Genomic DNA, 21,381 nt, shown 5'->3' with positions numbered 1-21,381 from the left:
ACAGAATGTAAGGTGTTGCTTCTCTATCCTGAGGGTAGCCTTATCTTGGCACACAAGTGACCTTTTGGAATGGGAATTGGAATTAAAATGTTTGGCCATCAGGGTTCCGCTTTTGGTGGGTGGACCGGAGGACCTCGATAAAGAGGATCCCCTAATTTACGACGGGTGTAGCGGATGCAAGGTTAAGGAAAAGAGTCTTTGATATTACAGTATGGAGCTTAATCATGGACCACCTACAGTAGACAGCTGAAAGCCCGGGAACAATACCACCAAAGAGTCTTATGAAAGATTTTAAGGATCACCTGGAAGGAGAGGTGCACTAACACCAGCGTACTGGAGGAGATCAACATGAACAGGATCTCCACCGTGATAAAGCAACACCAACGATGACGGATAGGTTATGTCATCCGGATGCCTAACTCGCATCTCCCGAAACAAATCCTTCAATCCCATTTGAAGAAAGGTCAGTGAGCCCTGGTGAGCAAAGGAAACTTTCCAAAGACAACATTCAAATCAGCCTGAAGAAATTCAACATGACTTCTAAAAGCTGGGAAGATGTTGCACTCAACGGATACGCTTGGAGGAAATCTGTTTGAGCGAGAGCTGCGCTACATGAGAGTGACCTCCGCAAAAAACAAGTGGCAGCTGCGAAAGGAGAGACTGAACAACCAAAAGACCTGACCACTCACCACAGTCACCACTTACTCTTGCCCACACTGCATCAGAATATGGGGAACCTGGACTGGCCTCAACAGCCACCCGAGGACCCACCAATAAACAACTCCTTAGAACAGGAGTTCCCAACCTGGGGTGCACAAACACTTTGCTTAATGGTATTGGTCCATGACATAAAAAAGGTTATGAACCCCTGCCTTCGGAGAACATCTTGCTGAACTCGATTTGTGAGCCGAAGGGCCTGTTTCTGTGCTGTACTGTTGTACGTTCCATGGCCTCACTCATCACTGTAGGAGTTTCATGGTTTTATTTTAGAGATGCAGCATGGAGTAGGTAGGCCCTTCAAGCCACCCCACCCAGCAACCCCCAGCAACCTGATTTAACCCTAATCTAATCACAGGACAATTTACAATGACAAATTGACCTACTAACTGGTGCACCTTTGGACTGTGGGAGGAAGCCGGAGCACCCAGAGAAAACCCATGTATTCTACGGGGAGAGGACATAGAGAGACTCCTTACAGAGGACCTTAGGATTGAACTCCAACCTTTGATGCCCCAAGCTGTAATAGAGTTGTGCTAACTCCTATGTTACTGTGGTGCCCAATTTATAATTTTTTCTTCTTTTGGCTCTTTTCCAGACCTGCTAACAAGTTGGAGATTTGGGAGGATCTCAGGATAATAAGTAAGCTTGCTTTCTATTCTGTAGTATTTTAAGGTGACGGTGGTGGTGTTTATAGATGTAGAATTGGATAGGAATGCCAGCATTAGTAATCTTTGGTCAGTACATTTGAATGCACAGACAATGATTTCAGGGGAATTTCCTCTCTTTAAAACTGTATTCACTGCAGTACAGACGTAATGTAATCCTGACTACATGTACAAGGAGTGCTGCTACAAGAGAGCAGCATCCATCATCAAGGACCCCCATTACCCAGGCCATGCTCCTCTTGTTGCTGCCATTGGGAAGGAGATGCAGGAGACTTGGGTCCTACACCACCAAGTTCAGGAACAGTTATGACCCTTCAGGCATCAGACTCCTGAACCAGCGTGGATAACTTCACTCACCTCAACACTGGACAAATTCCACAACTCAGTATTATTTATTTACTTTTTAAAAAATATTATTTGCATTATTTGTTTTCTTTTGCATTTTGGATGTTTGTCAATGTTTGTTATTTATAGTTTTTCATAATTTTATTGAATTTCTTTATTTTCCTGTAAATTTCTGTGTGAAAATGAGTCTTAAAGTACTACTACTACTACTACGTTGACTCAGGCCTAGGGGGCCGGCGTCGGGCACGATGATGGACTCTCCACTTCCCCCTCTCCCTCACCAGTGTGTTGATTTCATCTACATTAGCCGCGCTGTTGTCTTCTCGGAGCGTGTTGACCATAGTCTTGGGAGGGCGCCCAGGTAGTCTCAAGGTAGTACTGTTCAAATATGTAGCTAGGATGCCTGAGAATTTTGCACGGTGTTATGTTCGTCAGCATGGAGCAGAGAGAGAGTTTGTGGATCTGGCGGGAGCAAAGGATGTTGGGAATGGGGAGGGTGAAGCACGGCAGGAGGGGTGAGGGACAGGTGGCAGAGAAGGAGTGCCCGAGGCAGAGGGTGATGTGTGTGGAGACACGCCAGGCCTGGGACGCCAGGTAAGGTCATTTGAACAATAGAGACCCATATCAGAATCAGCTTTATCATCACTCACATGTCTTGAAATTAGCTTTTTTTTGCGGCAACAGTACAGTGCAATGCATACAATTACTACAGTACTGTGCAAAAGTCTTAAGTACCTTAACTAGTATATCTGTGCCTGAGACTTTTGCATTTTGCTGTATAAGGTTACATATACCTTGATAATAAATTTGCTTTGAACTGAGGAATAATCCCGGTCTAGTGGGGTAGTACTTGTACCCTGAGGCCTGGATTAATGATAGGGAGTTCAAATCCCATCATAGTATATTAGAAGAGGGAACATGGAACAAAAGAAGAGCAGGCTTTCCAGCCCTTGGGAGCCTGCTTTGTTTTCATCAAAATCTCCTGATTGTCTAGCTCAGCACCATATTCTTGTCCTATCCCTATGCACCTTGTTTCTCTTAATGTTCACAAATCTAACAGTCTTCGTGTTGAGTGAATTTGATGACTGATCTTTCATGGCCCTCTGGGGTGCAGAATCTCCAAAGATTTGATCATTATAGGAAATCTTTCCTACCAAATGCAATAAGCATATACAACAGTTCAATTCTGTGTGACAGGAGAACACGCATCGTAGTACAATTATTTTGTACATTATTATTGCACGTTAGTAAATTATTGTTGAGTATATTGCTATTCTGTATATCATTATTATGCACAATGCTGTGTGTGTTTTTAAATGTTGCTGCTGTAATGAAAGAATTTCCCACTCAGTGTCAATAGAGTTCATTATCTTATTATTATTATACTGGGTGAAGGAATTTCTCCTTGTCTTAGTCCGGAGTAATTGTTCCCGGATTTTGAAGTTGTAACCCTTGGTTCTCAGTTCATCAGTCCATCTGGTTAAAAACCTTATGTCGCTGCTGATTAATTAGACTCTGAAAACTTACACTCGTTCCTTGGTCACACTTCATTTACTCGTTCATATGGCGAACAGCATGATCCCTGTCACCCACACTGTCTTGTTTGGTTGGTTATTTATTTATTCAGATCTGAAGTCTGAACAGAGAAATGCCATTTTTTACACAGAATTGACTAGCAGTTTTGCATATTGACCAATTGTTGGCCTTGTAAATATTCAAATTCCTTATTTGCAAGATCAATTATGATTCGCAATACAGATATTAAAGTCATAGAAACTACAAGCTCCCAACCTTTAAAGTTTACTTAAAGTTTAAAGTAAATTTATTATTAAAGTACATATATCTCACCATATACTGCCCTGCTATTCATTTTCTTTCTTTCTTTTTCAATCTTTTTATTAGCTATTCATTTTCTTGCAGGTATTCACAATAGATACCAAGAAATGCAATAGAATCAGAGAAAAACCACCCACGACAGCTGGACAAAATCAATGTGCAAAAGACAACAAACTTCACAAATATTAAAAAAAATAATAAATATTGAGAACACAAGTTGTAGAGTCCTTAAGAGAGAGATTGTGAAATAGGTTTAGTATTGGAGTAAGTGAAGTTAACACCTATGATTCAGGTGCCTGATGGTTGAGGGGTAATAACTGTTCCTGAACTGTGTAGTGTGGGTCCTGGAGCTCCCGTATTTCTTACCCGATGGGAGCAGCAAGAAGAGAGCATGGCCTGGATGGTGGGAGTCCTTCATGAAGATAGTACTTTTCTTCTGGCAGTACTCCTTGCAGATGTGCTCAATGGTGGGGAGCACTTTACCCATGGTGAATGGGCTTTATCCACTATCTTTTGTAGGTTTTTCCATTCAAGGGCATTGGTGTTGCCATACTAGGCCGTGATGCAACAGTTAGTAGACTCTCCACCGTGCATCTATAGATGTTTGTTGAAGTTTCAGATAACAAACTGAATCTTCACAAACTTCTAAGGAAGTAAGAAGTTAGTAAAATATTTGTCTCTTAGTTGGTGTGCGTGCCCCTTCAAAGTTCAAAGTAAATTTATTATCAAATTACATGCAGTGAATGTCATCCCTGCATACTTCAATAACACCCTTATCTTGTCTCAGTAAAGCAAAATGGTTCCTGCTGCCTGCTGTGCTAAGAGAAGCTATGCTCTTTAAAAACCTTCTTTGCCTGGGCAGTCTGCAGTCCAAGACCATAAGACATAGGAGCAGAATTAGGCCACTCGTCCCATCGCATAATATTGTTTATGTTTAACTTGTGTCATATATGCGTCTCACTACTTGTTAATTTTCTAGTGGTAATATTACTTTATGGGTACTGGGTGTGAGTTATATGTATTGAGTTTTGCAACTTGGTCTGGAGAAATGTTTCGTTTGGTGGTGTACATGTATATTGTTGAAAGACAGAAGTTGAACTTGAACTTGATGATTTTGTTTAGTTCGGGCTGTTTGCAACTCCAGACCCGCAATGTTGCCCATTACTTGCTTTCTCACTGGCATTCATTTCAATTAGGATATTGGCAATAAATGTTATCATTGAGAAAAACGCTCACATTACGAGAATTTAAAGAATGCTTTAGGAATTTAATTTGTAGGTACTTTTTAAAGATTAAAAATTAGCTTTATTTGTCTCATGTATATCAAAACATAGTAAAATCTGTCATTTGCATCAACAGCCAACACAGATTGAGGATGTTCTGGAGGCAGTCTGCAAGTATTGCAATGTTTCTAGCGCCAATGTGGTATGTCTACAACTTACCAACTGTATGTCTTTGGGAAATTGGAGCAGGCAGAGGAAGCCCATGCCGTCACAGGGTAAACGTACAAATTCCTTACAAACAGCAGCAAGAATTGAACCCTGATTGCTGCTGCTGTAAAGCGTTGCACTAACCACGAGGGGGTGCCTGTGCACATAAAGCCAGCTTATGAAGCAATCAAAATATTTCATTATCACATACCCAGGCTCAAAGCCTTGGTTACTGCTGTCCTTAGATACCAATACACTGTGGTATAGTAGTTGTTCTTGAGCTCCAATTCTGACAGCTCATGGTCGTGTTGTTCCCCATTTTGAGCTCAGATATTCAAATCTTGCAGTACCAAATGGTAGTGTAATGTTTCACAGGGCCAGCGATCAAGATCAGAGTTGTATGTTGTCCTTGGTTTCCTCCGGGTTCTCCAATTCCTTCCCATGTTCCAATGACGTACGGGTTAGTAAGTTGTGGGCACATTTTGTTAGTGCCAGAAGTATGGCGACATTTGCGGACACAATCAATGCACTTCACTGTATGGTTTGATGTACATGTGACAAATAAAGCTGATCTTTATCTTTCTTTCCCTTTCTTCGTTCATTCACCCACCACCTCCTCTTCCCTCTTTTCCCCAAGGTTTCAGCCGGACCATTGTAGCCGTGTATAGTACTTGCATGCTGGTTGTCCTCTTAAGGGTCCAGCTAAATATAATTGGAGGATACATCTACCTGGACAACGCAACGGTTGGTAAGAATGGCATGGTAAGCTGGTTCTGAGAACCTTCTGAAACATTTATTTTAGAAAAAGCGAACAGTTGGAAAATGGTGACAAAAAAAAATCTCCAGAAATTGCTGAAATTACACAGCGCATTCCAAAAGACTGTCTGCAACTTGTATTTAAGACCATAAGACATAGGAGTAGAATTAGGACAAGTCTGTTCCGGCATTCTGAATCAGAACCAAGTTTAATATGTGTATGTTTGTGTATATTACATACAGTTACAAGAAAAATTGCAATTACCTGGCTTTCTGCATTAATTACTCATAAAATGTGGTCTGATCTTCATCTAAGTCACAATAACAGTCACATACAATCTGCCTAAACTAATAACACACAAACAATTGTACTTTTCATATCTTTATTGAACACATTGTTTAATCGTTCACAGTCCAGGCTGGAAAAAGTATGTGAACCCTTGTATTTAATAACTGGTGGAATCTCTTAACAGCAAACATTTCCTGTAGCTGCTGATCAGACTTGCACAATGGTGAGGAAGAGTTTTGGACCATTCCTCCATACAAGACTATTTCAGTTCATCAATATCCCTGGGATATCTTGCATGAACAGCCCTCTTAAGGTCATGCCACAGCATCTCAATTAGGTAATTAGGTTAAGGTCTGGACTCTGATTTGGCCATTCTAAAACACAAATTTTCTTCTTTTTAAACCATTCTGTTGTTGATTTAGTCTTGTGTTTTGGATCATTGTCTTGTTACATCATCCAACTTCTGTTAAGTTTCAAGTGACAGACCACTACATTGATATTCTCCTGTAAAATATCTTGATACAAATTTGAATTCATTCCCTCAACAATTGCAAGCTGTCCAGCCCCAGGTGCAGCAAAGCAGCCCCAAACCATGCTTCACAGTTGGGATGACGTTTTGGTGTTAGTGTACGGTGTCCTTTCCCTCTAAACATAGCAGTGTGCATTTCTGCCAAGAAGTTCAACTTTTGTCTCATCTGTCCACAAATCATCATCCCAGAAGCATTGTGGAACATCCAGGTGTTCTTTTGAAAACTCGAGACGTGCAGCCATGTTGAAGAGCAGTTGTTTCCTCCGTGGTGTCCTTCCACGAACACCATTGTTTTTTAGTGTTTTTCTTATAATGGACATATGAACAGAGACTTTAACAAGTTCTAGAGACTTCTGCAGGTCTTTCGCTGTTACCTCTGGGTTCTTTTTCACCTGCTTCAGTTTGCACGTTGTGGTGTGATTTTTGCAGGATGCCCATTCCTAGGGAGAGTAGCAACAGTACTGAATTTTTTCCATTTGGAGACAATTTCTCTTACTGTGGACTGATGAACACCCAGGTCTTTAGAAATGATTTTATAGCCTTTTCCAACTTGGTGCATCGCTACAATTCTTCTAAGGTCCTCTGAAAGTCATGGGGCACATAAAGAGATCATACTTGAGAAGAGCAGGCTCTGTCAGAAACCTGATTCTGTGTACCTTTTTTATAAGGCGGGGCACCTCTACAACCCACACTTCCAATCTCATCTCATTGATTGAAACACTTTGACTCCACATAGCCTTTGTAGAAGGCATTACCCCAGAGGTTCAAGTACTTTTTTGAACCTAGAGTGTGATTGACTAAATGGTGTACTCAGTATTGATGAGAAGAAATACAATTGTGTGTGTGTGTTAGTTTAGGCAGATTGTGTTTGTCTATTAGTGATGAAGATCAGACCACATGTTATGAGTAATTAACGCAGAAAACCAGGTGATTGCAAAGGGTTCACAAACTTTCTTGCAACTGTGTATTAAATAGTTAAATTAAGTAGTGCAAAAAAAAAAGTGAGGTCGTGTTCATGGGCTCAATGTTCATTCAGAAATCGGATGGAAAAGGGGAAGAATTGAGTTACGGCTGAATTATTATTCCTCTCAGCCCCATTATCCTGCCTTCTCCCACTTAACACCCTTAATAAACAAGAACCCATCGGCACTCCTTATTCACTTTCTTATGTTGTCAAGACCTGCTTGAGACCACTCAACATCCACCTTAGACCATAAGGCATCAGAGCAGAACTGGGCATTTGCTTTTCTATCATGGCTGATTAATTGTCCCGTATCAGACTGCAAAGCACTCCAGCGTATGGTAAAAATTGCCCAGCGGATTATCAGCACCCAATTGCCCACCATTGAGAACATCTCAATTTGCGCTGGGCAGGGCGAAAAGTATTATCAAGGATGCATCTCACCCTAACCATGGAATTTTTACTCTCCTCCCATCCGGTAGGCGCTACAGGAGCCTCCGCTCCCGCACCAGCAGGCACAGGAAGAGCTTCTTCCCTGAGACTGTGACCCTGCTGAACCTCACATCACAGCGCTAAGTAGTATTGCACCCATATTGTACTGTCTCAGTACTTTTATATTTGTGTGCTCTAGCACTTACTTTTTATTCGCAGTTATTTTGTAATTAACACTATTCTTTGTATTTCTGGTTAGATGCTAACTGCATTTCATTGGCTTTGTACCTGTACTTGGCACAATGACAATAAAGTTGAATCTAATCTAATCTTATTTTCCCTCTCATCCCCATTTTCCTGCCTTCTCCCCATAAGTTTTGATGTCCTTACTAATCAAGAACCGATCAACTTCTGCTTTAAGTACACCCAGTGACTTGGCCTCCACAGTTGTCCGTGACAATGAATTCCACAGATTCACCACCCCCTGGCTAAAGAAATTCCTCCTCCTCTCTGTTCTAAATGAACATACCTCTATTCTGAGGCTGTGCCTCTGGCCCTAGACTCTTCCACAATAGGAAGCATCCTCTCCACGTCCACTTCGTCTGAGCCTTGCAATATTCGATAGATTTGAATGAGATTCCCCCTCCAATTATTTTGCTGTACTCCACTGAGTACAAGCCCAGAGCCATCAAACGCTCCTCATGCATAACCCTTTCATTCCTAGAATCATTTTAATAAGCAATTAGCATAAAAATAAATGATTACAGTCTTCCATTTGGAACCTGTATACTGTAGGAAGAATTAGCGGTGGATGGCCAGAGGCTTTGTTAGAGGATTGTGAAGTCAGAGGGTAGAGGAGAGCTTTAGGGAGGGATTTGAAGGAGCCTGGAGCTTTGCACCTGGTGGTTATCGGGTGATTAAAAAAATGGAAATTTCAAGAGGTCATCATTACTACCATAAGTACAGAGGTCCCCATACAGAGGGTTTAAAGGTCTGTGCCAAACTATTATTTGATGAACTAGGCAGAATAATAACACTCCATGCCAAACTATTATTCTGCTTAGTTCAGCAAATAATAGTTTAGCATGGAGTCGATGGGCTGAAGGGCCTGTTTCTGTGCTGTGGTGCTCTATAACTCAAAACGTCAGCATAACTACAGTGATTCCCAGAGGAAAAAGATCAGGCGTTGAAAAACAAGCAGGAGAGATTCCTTTAAACATCATAGATCAAGATCATTTGTAGAATGCTAATTAGAAGGTCTGAGTTCATTGCAACGATGTTGGTGGGCCTGAAGTGCATTTCCAGTATTTTGTTTTCTTAGTGATGATAGATATCAGAGTCAAAACTATGATGCTGAAGGAACTCAGCAAGTAAGGCAGCATCTGTGGAGGAAAGTGATCAGTCAGTGCTTCGGACCTTTCCCTCTGTAGATGCTGCCTGACGCGCTGGGTTTCTCTCCCATTTCTTTCATTCCCATTTCCTGCCATAGAAGGAGTACAAAGAAGGTTCACCAGATTGATTCCTGGGATGGCAGGACTTTCATATGAAGAAAGACTGGATGAACTGGGCTTGTACTCGTTGGAATTTAGAAGATTGAGGGGGGATCTGATTGAAACGTATAAGATCCTAAAGGGATTGGACAGGCTAGATGCAGGAAGATTGTTCCCGATGTTGGGGAAGTCCAGAACGAGGGGTCACAGTTTGAGGATAGAGGGGAAGCCTTTTAGGACCGAGATTAGGAAAAACTTCTTCACACAGAGAGTGGTGAATCTCTGGAATTCTCTGCCACAGCAAACTGTTGAGGCCAGTTCATTGGCTATGTTTAAGAGGGAGTTAGATATGGCCCTTGTGGCTACAGGGGTCAGGGGGTATGGAGGGAAGGCTGGTGCGGGGTTCTGAGTTGGATGATCAGCCATGATCATAATAAATGGCAGTGCAGGCTCGAAGGGCCGAATGGCCTACTCCTGCACCTATTTTCTATGTTTCTATCTGCTGTCTTTTGTGTCTCAGTGGTAGATTCAGAATCAGATGTGTTATCACTGACATGTATGTCGTGATATTTGTGGTCTTTTGGGGCAACAGTACAATGCAAGACACAAAAATTCCTATGATAAATTACAGAAGTAAAAGGTGCAAAAATTAGGAATCACAAGGTAGCAGCACACACAAAATGCTGGAAGAGGCCAGGCAGCATCTATGGAAAAGACTCTTCGGCCGGTCTCACACAAGGTTCAGGAATTTGGTAGCAGAAGGAAAGAAGCTGCTCCTAAATCATTGAGTCTAGGTCTTTCGGCTCCTTTACCTCCTGATGGTAGCAATGAGAAATAGGCTTGTCCCAGATGATTAGGGCCCTTGGGTACTGATTGATTATACTTGAGATACAGTGTTTCACACGAGTTTAACTTGTTGATGTATAATGCACTGAAAACCTGTGAAGAAAGAGGTGACTCTGTGATGAATTTCTGTTTGCGGTGTCAAGACTGGGGATTTGAAAGACCTGTTACCCTGAAAACCTCTGGTAACTTCATTGTACAGTATACAGAGGATGACAAATAACCTCTGCAGTACATTAATGTTGCCAGAAGGTGGCACTGGAAGCCAGGGGATCATTGCCACATGGCCTGTACTAAATTAGAATTGTGTAATATCACTGACATATGTCATGAAATTTGTTGTTTTGTGGCGGCAATACATTGCAATGCAATATAATTTTAAAACACCTATGAATTAAAGTAAGAAATGCATATAAAAATTAAATGGTGCAAAATGAGAGCAAGTTCCTGGGTTGATTGTCCATTCAGAAATCTGGTGGCAGAAGGGAAGAAGCTGACCCTGAAATGCTAAGTGTGTCTTTGTTCCCTGTATCACCTCTTTGATGGTTGCGATGAGAAGAGGGCACGTTCTAGGTGATGGCGCTCTTTAACGATGGATGCCGCCTTCCTGAGGTATCACTTTTTGAAGGTGTTCTTGATGCTGCGGAGTCTGCCTTACAAAGATGAATTTAGAAAAAAAAAACTTGTTACCCATGTTGCCCTCTCAGTTGCAACTGTCTGTCAGTAACCCTGCTAAGTGAAGTTCTGTCTGAATGTATATCAGCTTGGTATGGCAACTGCTCTGCAAGTGACAGCAAGAAATTGCAGAGACTTGTGGATAAGCACATTGCACCAGCCTCTCCTTTAAAGATTCTGTCTATACTTTTGCTTCAGTAAAGCAGCTGACATGATCAAAGACCCCATCCACTCTGGACATTCTTTCTCCCTTCTGCCATCGTGTAGAAAGCATGTGCCACCAGGCTCAAGGATGGCTTTTCCCACTGTTATCAGATTCTTGAATGTACCTCTTGAACGACAGGTGGATTCATTGCCTCGCAATCTACCTGGTTATGATCTTGGGCTTCATTGTTTACCTGCACTACACTTTCTCTGTAGCTCTTACACTTTATTCTGCATTGTTGGTGTTTTGCCTTGTCTTACCTCAGTGCACTGTGTAATGATTGATCTGTATGAACAGTGTGCAAGACAAGCTTTTCACTGTATCTCAATACATGTGACTGTAGTGAACAAACACCAATAATCCAGCATTTGAATAGGGATCCAGACTGCAGCATACAGAAATCAAACAGTTGAGATCTTACTTGTCGAGCAAGGCATGCTAGGATATCTTGTAATATCCCAAGAATAAGAGAGAGAGAAGTCAGACTTACATTGAACTTCCAGTGAGATGACGACACGTTCGGATGCAGCAACCTCTTGGGGGGGGCCAACCGATGTTGTTCTTTTCTTTGTTGAATGAGTTTTTGATGATTGTAAGACTATACTGGACTCCAAGAACTTCAAGTACAGCAGGTAATGCATCAGTGAGCTGCTCATTGACTGGTGTAGCCAGCGGCAGGTTGGAGAACGATGAGCCGACCAGGCTGCAGGATGTGGTGCTCCCTGCTAGTCAAAAGCAAATGAGTTAGTGTGCACAAGCAGCGTGCAGCTTAACCATGGGTGATGGTCTTCCGATGGCAAGACCCTGTTGGACATTGATAATGTAAGATGCCACAGGCCTGTTTCCCTTGTTTGGTGGAGAGACAGGCCGCTTGGGAGCCACGTAGCCTTGCTTGTCTCAAGATGTGGGCTTGCTTGCTGCTGCAGTCTGGGTGAGGAGACACCGGAGGTGGGGTAGCGTGGCGTCCGTGCTCAGTTGGGAGCAGGCCTCTCCCGTCAGTGCTGCCCTCCAGTGTTCGATCAGTGGAATAACTGGCTGGATTGCTGGGGACTGTACCATCAATTTGTGAGACATGTGGTTCAGGGCTATGTATGTGTTTTCTAACCTGACTTTTTTTTTCTCGCTATTTTGAATGGGCTTTGTATGTTTTCACCTTGGCCCCAGAGGAATGCTGTCTAGTTTGGCTATATCCATGTATGGTTAAATGATAGTTAAACTTGATTTGATTTGAAAAAACTCCGTGTGTGATACTACAACATTATCCCAGAGCTCTTTCGGGTAGATGACGACCTTACAGTACCAGAGACCCAGGCTCAATCCTGAACTCGGGTGCTATTTGTGTACAGTTCGCTCTGTGACTGTGTGCGTTCCCTCCTGGTGCTCCGTTTTCCTGCAGCTCCACCACGGGCGCGACCTTCACAGCCATCAAGGACATCTTCAGAAAGCAGTGTCTCAAGAAGGCCATGTCCATCTTTCAGGTCTTTCACCATCCAGGACGTGGCCTCTTATTACTACCATCAGGGAGGAGGTACAGGAGCCCGAGGATGCAAACTCAACGAATTAGGAACAGCTTCTTCCCCTCTGCCATCAGATTTCTGAATGGTCTGTGAACCAATGAACACTACCTCACTGCTTTGCTCTTCCTTTGTATAATTTATTTATTTTTGACATATATAGATCTTTTTTGCCTTTGCACTGTACTGCTGTGAAATAATACATGTTGCATCGTACATCGATGACAAACTACCTGATTCTGATTGCCACTAATGTATAGGTGAGAGATTCCTGACGTCGGGGGATTTGATAGGGACATAGGGGAATGAAATGGGAGTATGTAGGATTACTGCAGATGTTTGGTTTATGATCAACATGGACTTGATGAGCCACAGGGCCTGTTTCCACTCTCAGCAAGCTCTCCAAGGTGATAATGGTCAGATTTTTTTTTAATATTGTAAATGATTTAGTGCGAGTACTGACCCGGGCCCTGTGCTGAGTTTTGAAATACCTCTGTGGCATCCACTTGAGAGAATGGAAGGGTCCCTCAGTTTAACACTTCTTCTGATGGATGGTAATCTTGCTCTTCCCTTGGCTGTCCCTCAGAAACCTACCGGGACGCCAGCTTTTCTCCTTGCTGTCAAGTGTCTGGAGTGTATCTAGAACCCACAACCTTCCGATTTTGGAGGCTAGGAAATGTTAGCTCCTCAGGCACAGTCAACACAGGCAGTCCCCAGAATAGTTTTTCGTCATAAAATGTAGGAGCAGAATTGGACATTTGGCCCATTCAGTCTGCTCTGCCATTTCATCATGACGCTTTTCCCCTTTTAAGCCTAATCAAGAACCTATCAAACTCCGCTTTCACTATTTCCAATGACTTGGCCTCTGCAGCCATCTGTGGCAATAAATTCCACAGATTCACCACCCTCTGTCTAAAGAAATTCTTCCTCATCTCTGTTCTAATGGGATATCCTCGTATTCTGAGGCTGTGCCTCCTGGTCCTAGAGTCCCCCACTATGGAAACATCCTCTACACATCCACCCTATTTTTTTCTGTATAGGCATCGATTAGTCTCATAAGACCATGGATTTGCATCTTGGAACGTTTCCAGGGCACAGGCCTGGGCAAGGTTGTATGGAAGACCAGTAGTTGCCCATGCTGCAAGTCTCCCCTCTCCACAACACCGATGTTGTCCAAGGGAAGGGCATTAGGACCCATACAGCTTGGCACCGGTGTCGTTGCAGAGCAATGTACGGTTAAGTGACTTGCTCAAGGATACACACGCTGCCTCAGCCAGGGCTCGAACTAGCAACCTTCAAATCACTAGGCGAATGCTTTTACCACTTGGCCACCCTATCTAGGCCTTACAATATTTGATAGGTTTCAAAGACGTTCCGCCCCTCATTCTTCTAAACTCAGCGAGTACAGTCCCTGAGCTATCAAATGCTCCTCATATGTTAACCCTTTCATACCTGTGAACCACCTCTGGGCCTTCTGGAATGCCAGCGTATCCTTTCTTAGATGAGGCGTATAATACTCTTAAGTGCGGTTTGACCAATGCCTCATCATTCCTGAGATATTGCCTCTTGTAGATGTCCTTGATGGATGGAGAGCTGTTCCCAAGATGAGCCCCCATTCTCTGAAGCCTGTGCACTGCAGTTCCCACACCAGACTGTGAAGCACCCAGTCAGAATGCTTTCCCCAGCACATCTGTAGAAGTGGGTCAGAGTCTTCGATGTCATGCTGAATGTCCAGTACTTTGCATTGTACATAAGCAAGAAGGATACCATGAGAGATTTCATGACTGTTTGTATTGATGTTAATATAGCAGCCAACCCGGTTTGTTGCTGTTTATTTAAACCCTCCACTACTGTTACTGTTTCACTTCTGTGTTGCAGACGCCGTTAGCCCCTCCTGAGGTTCAGCAGCAGTACCTGTCCAGTATACAGCACCTTCTCGGTGACGGTAAGCATTACTCTTGTCAGGTACCAGCTTCAAAATCAAAGTTCAAAGTAAATCTAAAAATCAAAGTACGCGTCAGAAGTGGCAGATGAAGTTCATCCCCAGAAAAGTGTGAAGTGTTTCACTTTGGAAGGTCGAATTTGAAGGCAAAGTACAGAATTAATAGCAGGATCCTTGGCAGTGTGGAGGAACAGGGGAATCTTGGGGTCTGTGTCAGAATTGATCAGAGAGCTTAAGGTATAAGAACCCGTAGGGGTAAGTGATCATAATATGATCGAATGAACCCTAAAATTTGAGAAAGAGAAGCTAAAGTCAGATGTATCAGTGTTACAGTGGAGTAAATGGAATTACAGATGCATGAGAGACAAAGTGGCCATAATTAATTGGAAAAGAATATTGGCTGGGATGACGGCAGGGCAGCAGTGGCTGGATTTTCTGGAAGCAGTTTGGAAGGCACAGGATATATTTATGCCAAAGAGGAAGAAGTTTTCTAAAGGAAAAATGAGAAAACAGTGGCTAACAACAGAAGTCAAAGCCGACATAAAAGCCAAAGAGGGGACATATAATAGAGCAAAAATTAGTGTGAATTAGATGAATCCCTGTATTCAGGGATTCATCTTCAAACCTGTATGAGTATGCTGCAACTGTTACCGACTTCATTAAAATCTGTGTGGATGAATGTATGCCTACACATTCCCAAACCAAAAGCCGTGGATGAACCAGGAGGTGAATCGTCTGCTGAAGGCGAAATCTGTGGCATTCAAGTCTGACGACCCAGCGCTGTACTAGAAAACCAGGTATGATTTGCAGATGGCTATTTCAAGTGCGAAGAAACAATTTCGAACGAGCTCGGAGACAACATTGGATGCATGACAACTCTGGTAGGGTTTGCAAGACATTACTTACAAAGTGAAACCCAATAGCATAATTGGCAGTGATGCTTCACTACCAGATGAACTCAACAACTTCTATGCCCGTTTTGAAAGGGAGAATACAACTACAGCTGTGAAGATCCCTGTTGCACCTGATGACCCTGTGATCTCTGTCTCAGAAGCTGATGTTAGGCCGTCTTTAAAGAGAGTGAACCCTCGCAAGGCGGATGGTCCTGATGGATTACCTGGTAAGGCTCTGAAAACCTGTGCCAACCAACTGGTGGGAGTATTCAAGGACATTTTCAACTTCTCATTGCTATGGGCGGAAGTTCCCACTTGCTTCAAAAAGGCAACCATTATACCAGTGCCTAAGAAGAATAATGTGAGCTGCCTTAATGACTATCACCCAGTAGCACTCACATCTAGACTGATGAAATGCTTTGAGAGGTTGGTCATGACCAGACTGAACTCCTTCCTCAGCAAGGAGCTGGACCCATTACAATATGCTTATCACCACAATAGGTCAATGGCTGATGCAATCTAAATGGCTCTTCACATGGCTTTAGACTACCTGGACAACACACACACCTATGTGAGGATAGCCATAGCTCAAACACCATCTATAAATTGGCTTACGATACAACCATTGTCGGTAGAATCTTGGTGGTGACGAGAAGGTGTACAGGAGTGAGATATGTCAACTAGTGGAGTGGTGTCACAGCAACAATATGGCACCCAACATCAGTAAGACAAAAGAGCTGATTGTGGACTTCCGGAAGGGTAAGAGGAAGGAACACATGCCAATCCTCTTAGAGGGATCAGAAGTGGAGAGAGTGAGCAGTTTCAAGTTTCTGGGTGTCAAGGTCTCTGAGGATCTAAGCTGGTCCCAACATATTGATGCAGTTATAAAGAAGGCAAGACTGGCTATACTTCATTAGGGGTCTGAAGAGATTTGGTATGTCAAGAAATACACTCAAAAACTTCTATAGATATATCGTGGAGAGCAATGTGACAGGCTGCATCACTGTCTGGTACGGGGAAGCTACTGCACAGGACCGAAAGAAGCTGCAGAGGTTTGTAAATTTAGTCAGCTCCATCTTGGGTACTAGGCTACAAAGTACCCAGGATATCTTCAAGGAGCAGTGTCTCAGAAAGCATCATCCATTATTAAGAACCTCCAGCACCCAGGGCATGCCCTTTTTTTTGCGTGCGTGTGCGTCTGTGTGTGCGTGCGTCCGTGATGTCCTTTTCATGGCTTTTACAAGGCGTGGAGTGAGAGAGAGACTGTGTGGTGCGCCACTCCTCTCACAGACATTTTCGCAGAATTTTTCCTTTTATTTTACGAGGGCGAATTGCGATCTTGACACTCAACCCGGCACGGATGGAAAGCGTACTTGGGAGGGGACCCGACTGGTTTCGAACCCGGGAACCTCCGCTCCCGGGTCTGGCGCCGATGCCATTGCGCCACCAGCCGGCCCAGGACATGCCCTTTTCTTGCTGTTGCCATTGCCTGAAGGCATGCACTTGGTGATTCAGGAGCAGTTTCTTAATATGTAGTATTTCTGCTTTTTGCACAATTTTTAATCTATTCAATATTTGTATACTGTAATTGATTTATTACTATTTTGTTTTTTCTTCTATTATGTATTGCATTGAACTGCTGCTGCTAAATTAACAAATTTCACGTCACATGCAGTGATAATAAACCTGATTCTGAATTATGAGGATTCGGAAGCTTTTAAAAATCCAACAGAAGGCATCTAAAAAAAGTCATTAAGAAAGTAAACATAAAGTGTAAAAGAGGCTATCAGACCGCTGGAAAACGATGCTGGAGGGGTAGTAATGGGGGACAATGTAAAAGTGGATGAACTAAATAAGTATTTTGCATCAGTCTTCACTGTGAAAGACACTAGCAGTATGCTGGAAGCTCCAGGTGTCAGGGGTCATGAAGTGTGTGATTACCGTTACTAGAGAGAAGGTCCTTGGGAAACTGAAAGGTCCAAAGGTAGATAAGTCACCTGGACCAGATGCTGTACAGCCCGGGGTTCTGAAAGAGGTGGCTGAAGAGATCATGGAGGCAGTAGTAATGATCCTTCAAAAATCACTAGACTCTGGAATGGGTCCAGAAGACTGGAAAATTGCAAAAGTCATTCCACTCTTCAAGAAGGGAGAGAGGCAGTTGAAAGGAAATGATAGGTCAGTAAGTCTGACCTCAGATGTTAGAGGTGATTATTAATGATGAGGTCTCGGGGAACTTGGAGGCACATGATAAAGTAGGATGTAGTCAAGGAGAAATCTTTCTGGACATATCTGTTGGAATTCTTTGAAGAAGTAACAAGGAGGATAGACAAAAGAGTATCAGTTGATGTGTGCTTGGATTTTCAGAAGGCCTTTGACAAGGTGTCACACATGAGCCCGCTTAACAAGCTACGAGCCCATGGTATTACAGGAAAGATTGTAGCATGAATAAAGCAGTGGCTGATTGGCAGGAGACAAAGAATGGGAATAAAGGGAGTGGTTTCTGGTTGGCTGCCGGTGACTAGTGGTGTACCACAGGGTTTTGTGTTGCGATTGATTCTTTTTACGTTATATGCAAATGATTTGGATGATGGAATTAATTTGCAAACTATATGAAGATGGGTGGAGGTGCAGATAGTTTTCAGGAAGTGGAGAGACTACAGAAGGACAGACAGATGAGGAGAATGGGCAAAGAAATGTCAGATGGAATGCATTGTTGAGAAGTGTATGATCATGCATATTGGTAGAAGAAATGAAAAGGTAGACTATTTAAGAAGTGGAGAGAAAATACAAAAAATAGTGGTGCAAAGGGACTTGAGAGTCCTTGTGCAGGATTCCCTATAGGTTAATTTGCAAGTTAAGTCTGTGGTGAGGAAGGCAAAGGCAATGTTAGCATTCATTTCAAGAGGACTAGAATATAAAAACAAAGAAATGTTGAGGTTTTATCAAGCAATAATGAAGTATCACTTTGAGTATTGTGAGCAGATTTTAGCCCCTTATCTTAGAAAGGATGTGCTTAATCTGGAGAGGGTTTAAAGGAGGTTCACAAAAATGATTCCAGGATTGAATAGCTTGTTATATGAAGAGCATTTGATGGCTGTGGGCCTGTATTCACTGGAATTAAAAGAATGAGGAGTGGTTTCATTGAAATCTATCGAATGGTGAAAGGGCTGGATAGGGTAGATGTGGAAAGGATGTTTCCTCTGATGGGACAGTCTAAGACCAGAGGACACAGCCTTAGAATAGAGGGGCATCCTTTTAGAATGGAGATGAGGAGGAATTTCTTTAGCCAGAAAGTGATGAATCTGTGGAATTCTTTGCAAGAAGCTGCTGTGGAGGCCAAGTCTTTAAGTATATTTAAGGCAGAGGTTAGACCATAAGACACAGGTGCAGAATTAGGCCATTCAGTTCTGCTATTCCATCAGGGCTGATCCCGAATCCCACTCAACCCCATTCACTTGTCTTCTTGCCATATTCGTTGATGCCCTGACCGATCAGAAATCGATCAAATTCAACCTTAAATATACCTACGGACTTGACCTCCACTGTGGTCTGTGGCAGAGCATTCCACAGATTCACTACTCTCTGGCTAAAAAATTCCTACTTACCTCTGTGATAAAAGGTCGCTCCTCAATTTTGAGGCTGTGCCCTCTAGTTCTAGATACCCCCACCAAAGGAATCAATTTCTCCACATACACTCTATCTAGTCCTTTCAGCATTCAGTAGGTTTCAATGAAATTTCTTCCCCCCCCCCTTCTAAAGGCCAGTGATTACAGGCCCATAGATGCCAAAAGCTATATGTTAACCCCTTCATTCCTGGAATCATCATCGTGAACCTCCTCTGGACTCTCTCCAATGACAACACATCCTTTCTGAGATATGGGGCCCAAAACTGTTGATAATACTTCATATGGCCTGACTAGTGTCTTTAAAGGCTCAGCATTATCTTCTTGCTTTTATATTCTATTCCTCTTGAAATAAATGCCAACATTGCATTGCACAGACTCAACCTGTAAATTAACCTTCTGGGAGCCTTGGATAAAGACTTCCATGTCACTTTGCACCTCTGATGTTTGAACCTTCTCTCCATTTAGACAATAGTCTACACTTTTGTTCCCTTTACCAAAATGCATTATCATACATTTCCAAACACTGTATTCCGCTTACCACTTTTTTGCCAGAATCAAGTGATTCTTGAAAGATCATGACCAATGCATCCGTTATCTCTTCAGCAACCTCTCTCAGGACTCGGGGCTGTAGACCATCTGGTCCAGGTGACTTATCCACCTTAAGATCTTTGAATTTGGCTAGCATCTTTTCCTTTGTTAAGGCAATGGCACTAACAGACCTCTGGCACACTGCTAGTGTCTTCCACAGTGAAGACTGATGCAAAGTACTCAATAAGTTCATCTGCCATTTCTTTGTCGCCAATACTACCTCACCAACATCATTTTCCAGTGGTCCAATATCAACTGTCACCTCCCTTTTTGCTCTTTATATAACAGAAAAAAAACTTTTAGTTTCCTGTTTTATATTAATGGCTAGTTTGCCCTCATATTTCATCTTTTCCCTTCTTGTAACTTTTTTAGTTGCCTTTTGTTGTGAAGCTTTTAAGATCCAATCATCTAACTTCCCACTCACTTTTGCTACCTTTTATGCCCCTTTCTTGGCTTTTTGTGCAGTTCTTAACTTCCCTTGTAGGCCACAGTTACCTCCCCCTGCCATTTGAGAACAACTACTGATGATTTCACCACTTTCCAAATGTGCTGTTATCACATCTTTGTTAACTGACTCTAGCATTTTCCCCATTACCGATGTTAGCCTAACTGGTCTATTATTCCCCAGTTTCTCTCTCCCTCCTTTTTTAAAAAGTGGGGTTACATTAGCCACCCTCCAATCCTCAGGAACTAGTCCAGAATCTAAAGAGTTTTGAAAAATTATCACTAATGCATCCACTATTTCTTGGGCTACTTCCTTAAGCACTCTGGGATGCAGACCATCTGGCCCTGAGGATTTATCTGCCTTTAATCCCTTCAATTTACCTAACACCACTTCCCTACTAACATGTATTTCCCTCAGTTCCTCCATCTCACTGGACCCTCTGTCCATTACTATTTCCGGAAGATTATTTATGTCCTCCTTAGTGAAGACAGAACCAAAGTAATTATTCAATTGGTCTGCCATGTCCTTGCTCCCCATAATCAATTCACCTGTTTCTGTTTGTAGGGGACCTACATTTGTCTTAACCAATCTTTTTCTTTTCACATATCTATAAAAGCTTTTACAGTCAGTTTTTATGTTCCCTGCCAGTTTTCTCTCATAATCTTTTTTCGCTTTCCTAATTAAGCCCTTTGTCCTCCTCTGCTGGACTCTGAATTTCTCCCAGTCCTCAGGTGAGCCACTTTTTCTGGCTAATTTGTATGCTTCTTCTTTGGAATTGACACTATCCCTGATTTATTCTTTTGCCAAACTGGGATGAACAATTGTTGTAGTTCATCCATGCACCCTTTAAATGCTTGCCATTGCATATCCACCGTCAACCCTCTAAGTGTCATTTGCCAGTCTATCTTAGCTAATTCACGTCTCATACCTTCAAAGTTACCCTTCTTTAAGTTCAGAACCTTTGTTTCTGAATTAACTATGTCACTCTCCATCTTAATGAAGAATTCCACCATATTATGGTCACTCTTACCCAAGGGGCCTCTCACGACAAGATTGCTAATTAACCCTTCCTCATTGCTCAATACCCAGTCTAGAATAGCCTGCTCTCTAGTTGGTTCCTCGACACGTTGGTTCAAAAAACCATCCCGCATACATTCCAAGAAATCCTCTTCCTCAGCACCTTTACCAATTTGGTTC

The 21,381-nt window shown here is 42.6% G+C and overlaps 1 protein-coding gene across 1 annotated transcript in view; it reads left to right on the top strand.

Moving 5' to 3' along the window:
* pex3 (peroxisomal biogenesis factor 3) overlaps nucleotides 1–21,381 on the top strand; it is a 59,909-nt gene that overhangs the window by 10,258 nt on the left and 28,270 nt on the right. The window contains exons 4-6 of the mRNA XM_063055443.1: nucleotides 1,316–1,359; nucleotides 5,634–5,758; nucleotides 14,569–14,635. Coding sequence (XP_062911513.1) covers nucleotides 1,316–1,359; nucleotides 5,634–5,758; nucleotides 14,569–14,635 — 236 coding nt within the window. The remainder of the gene's footprint in view (nucleotides 1–1,315; nucleotides 1,360–5,633; nucleotides 5,759–14,568; nucleotides 14,636–21,381) is intronic.

The sequence above is a fragment of the Mobula hypostoma genome, chromosome 8 (genome assembly GCF_963921235.1).
Source record: "Mobula hypostoma chromosome 8, sMobHyp1.1, whole genome shotgun sequence".
NCBI classification, from domain to species: Eukaryota; Metazoa; Chordata; class Chondrichthyes; order Myliobatiformes; family Myliobatidae; genus Mobula; species Mobula hypostoma.
Note: the sequence above shows the minus strand (reverse complement) of the source record. Positions and strands in the feature narration are given on the sequence as shown.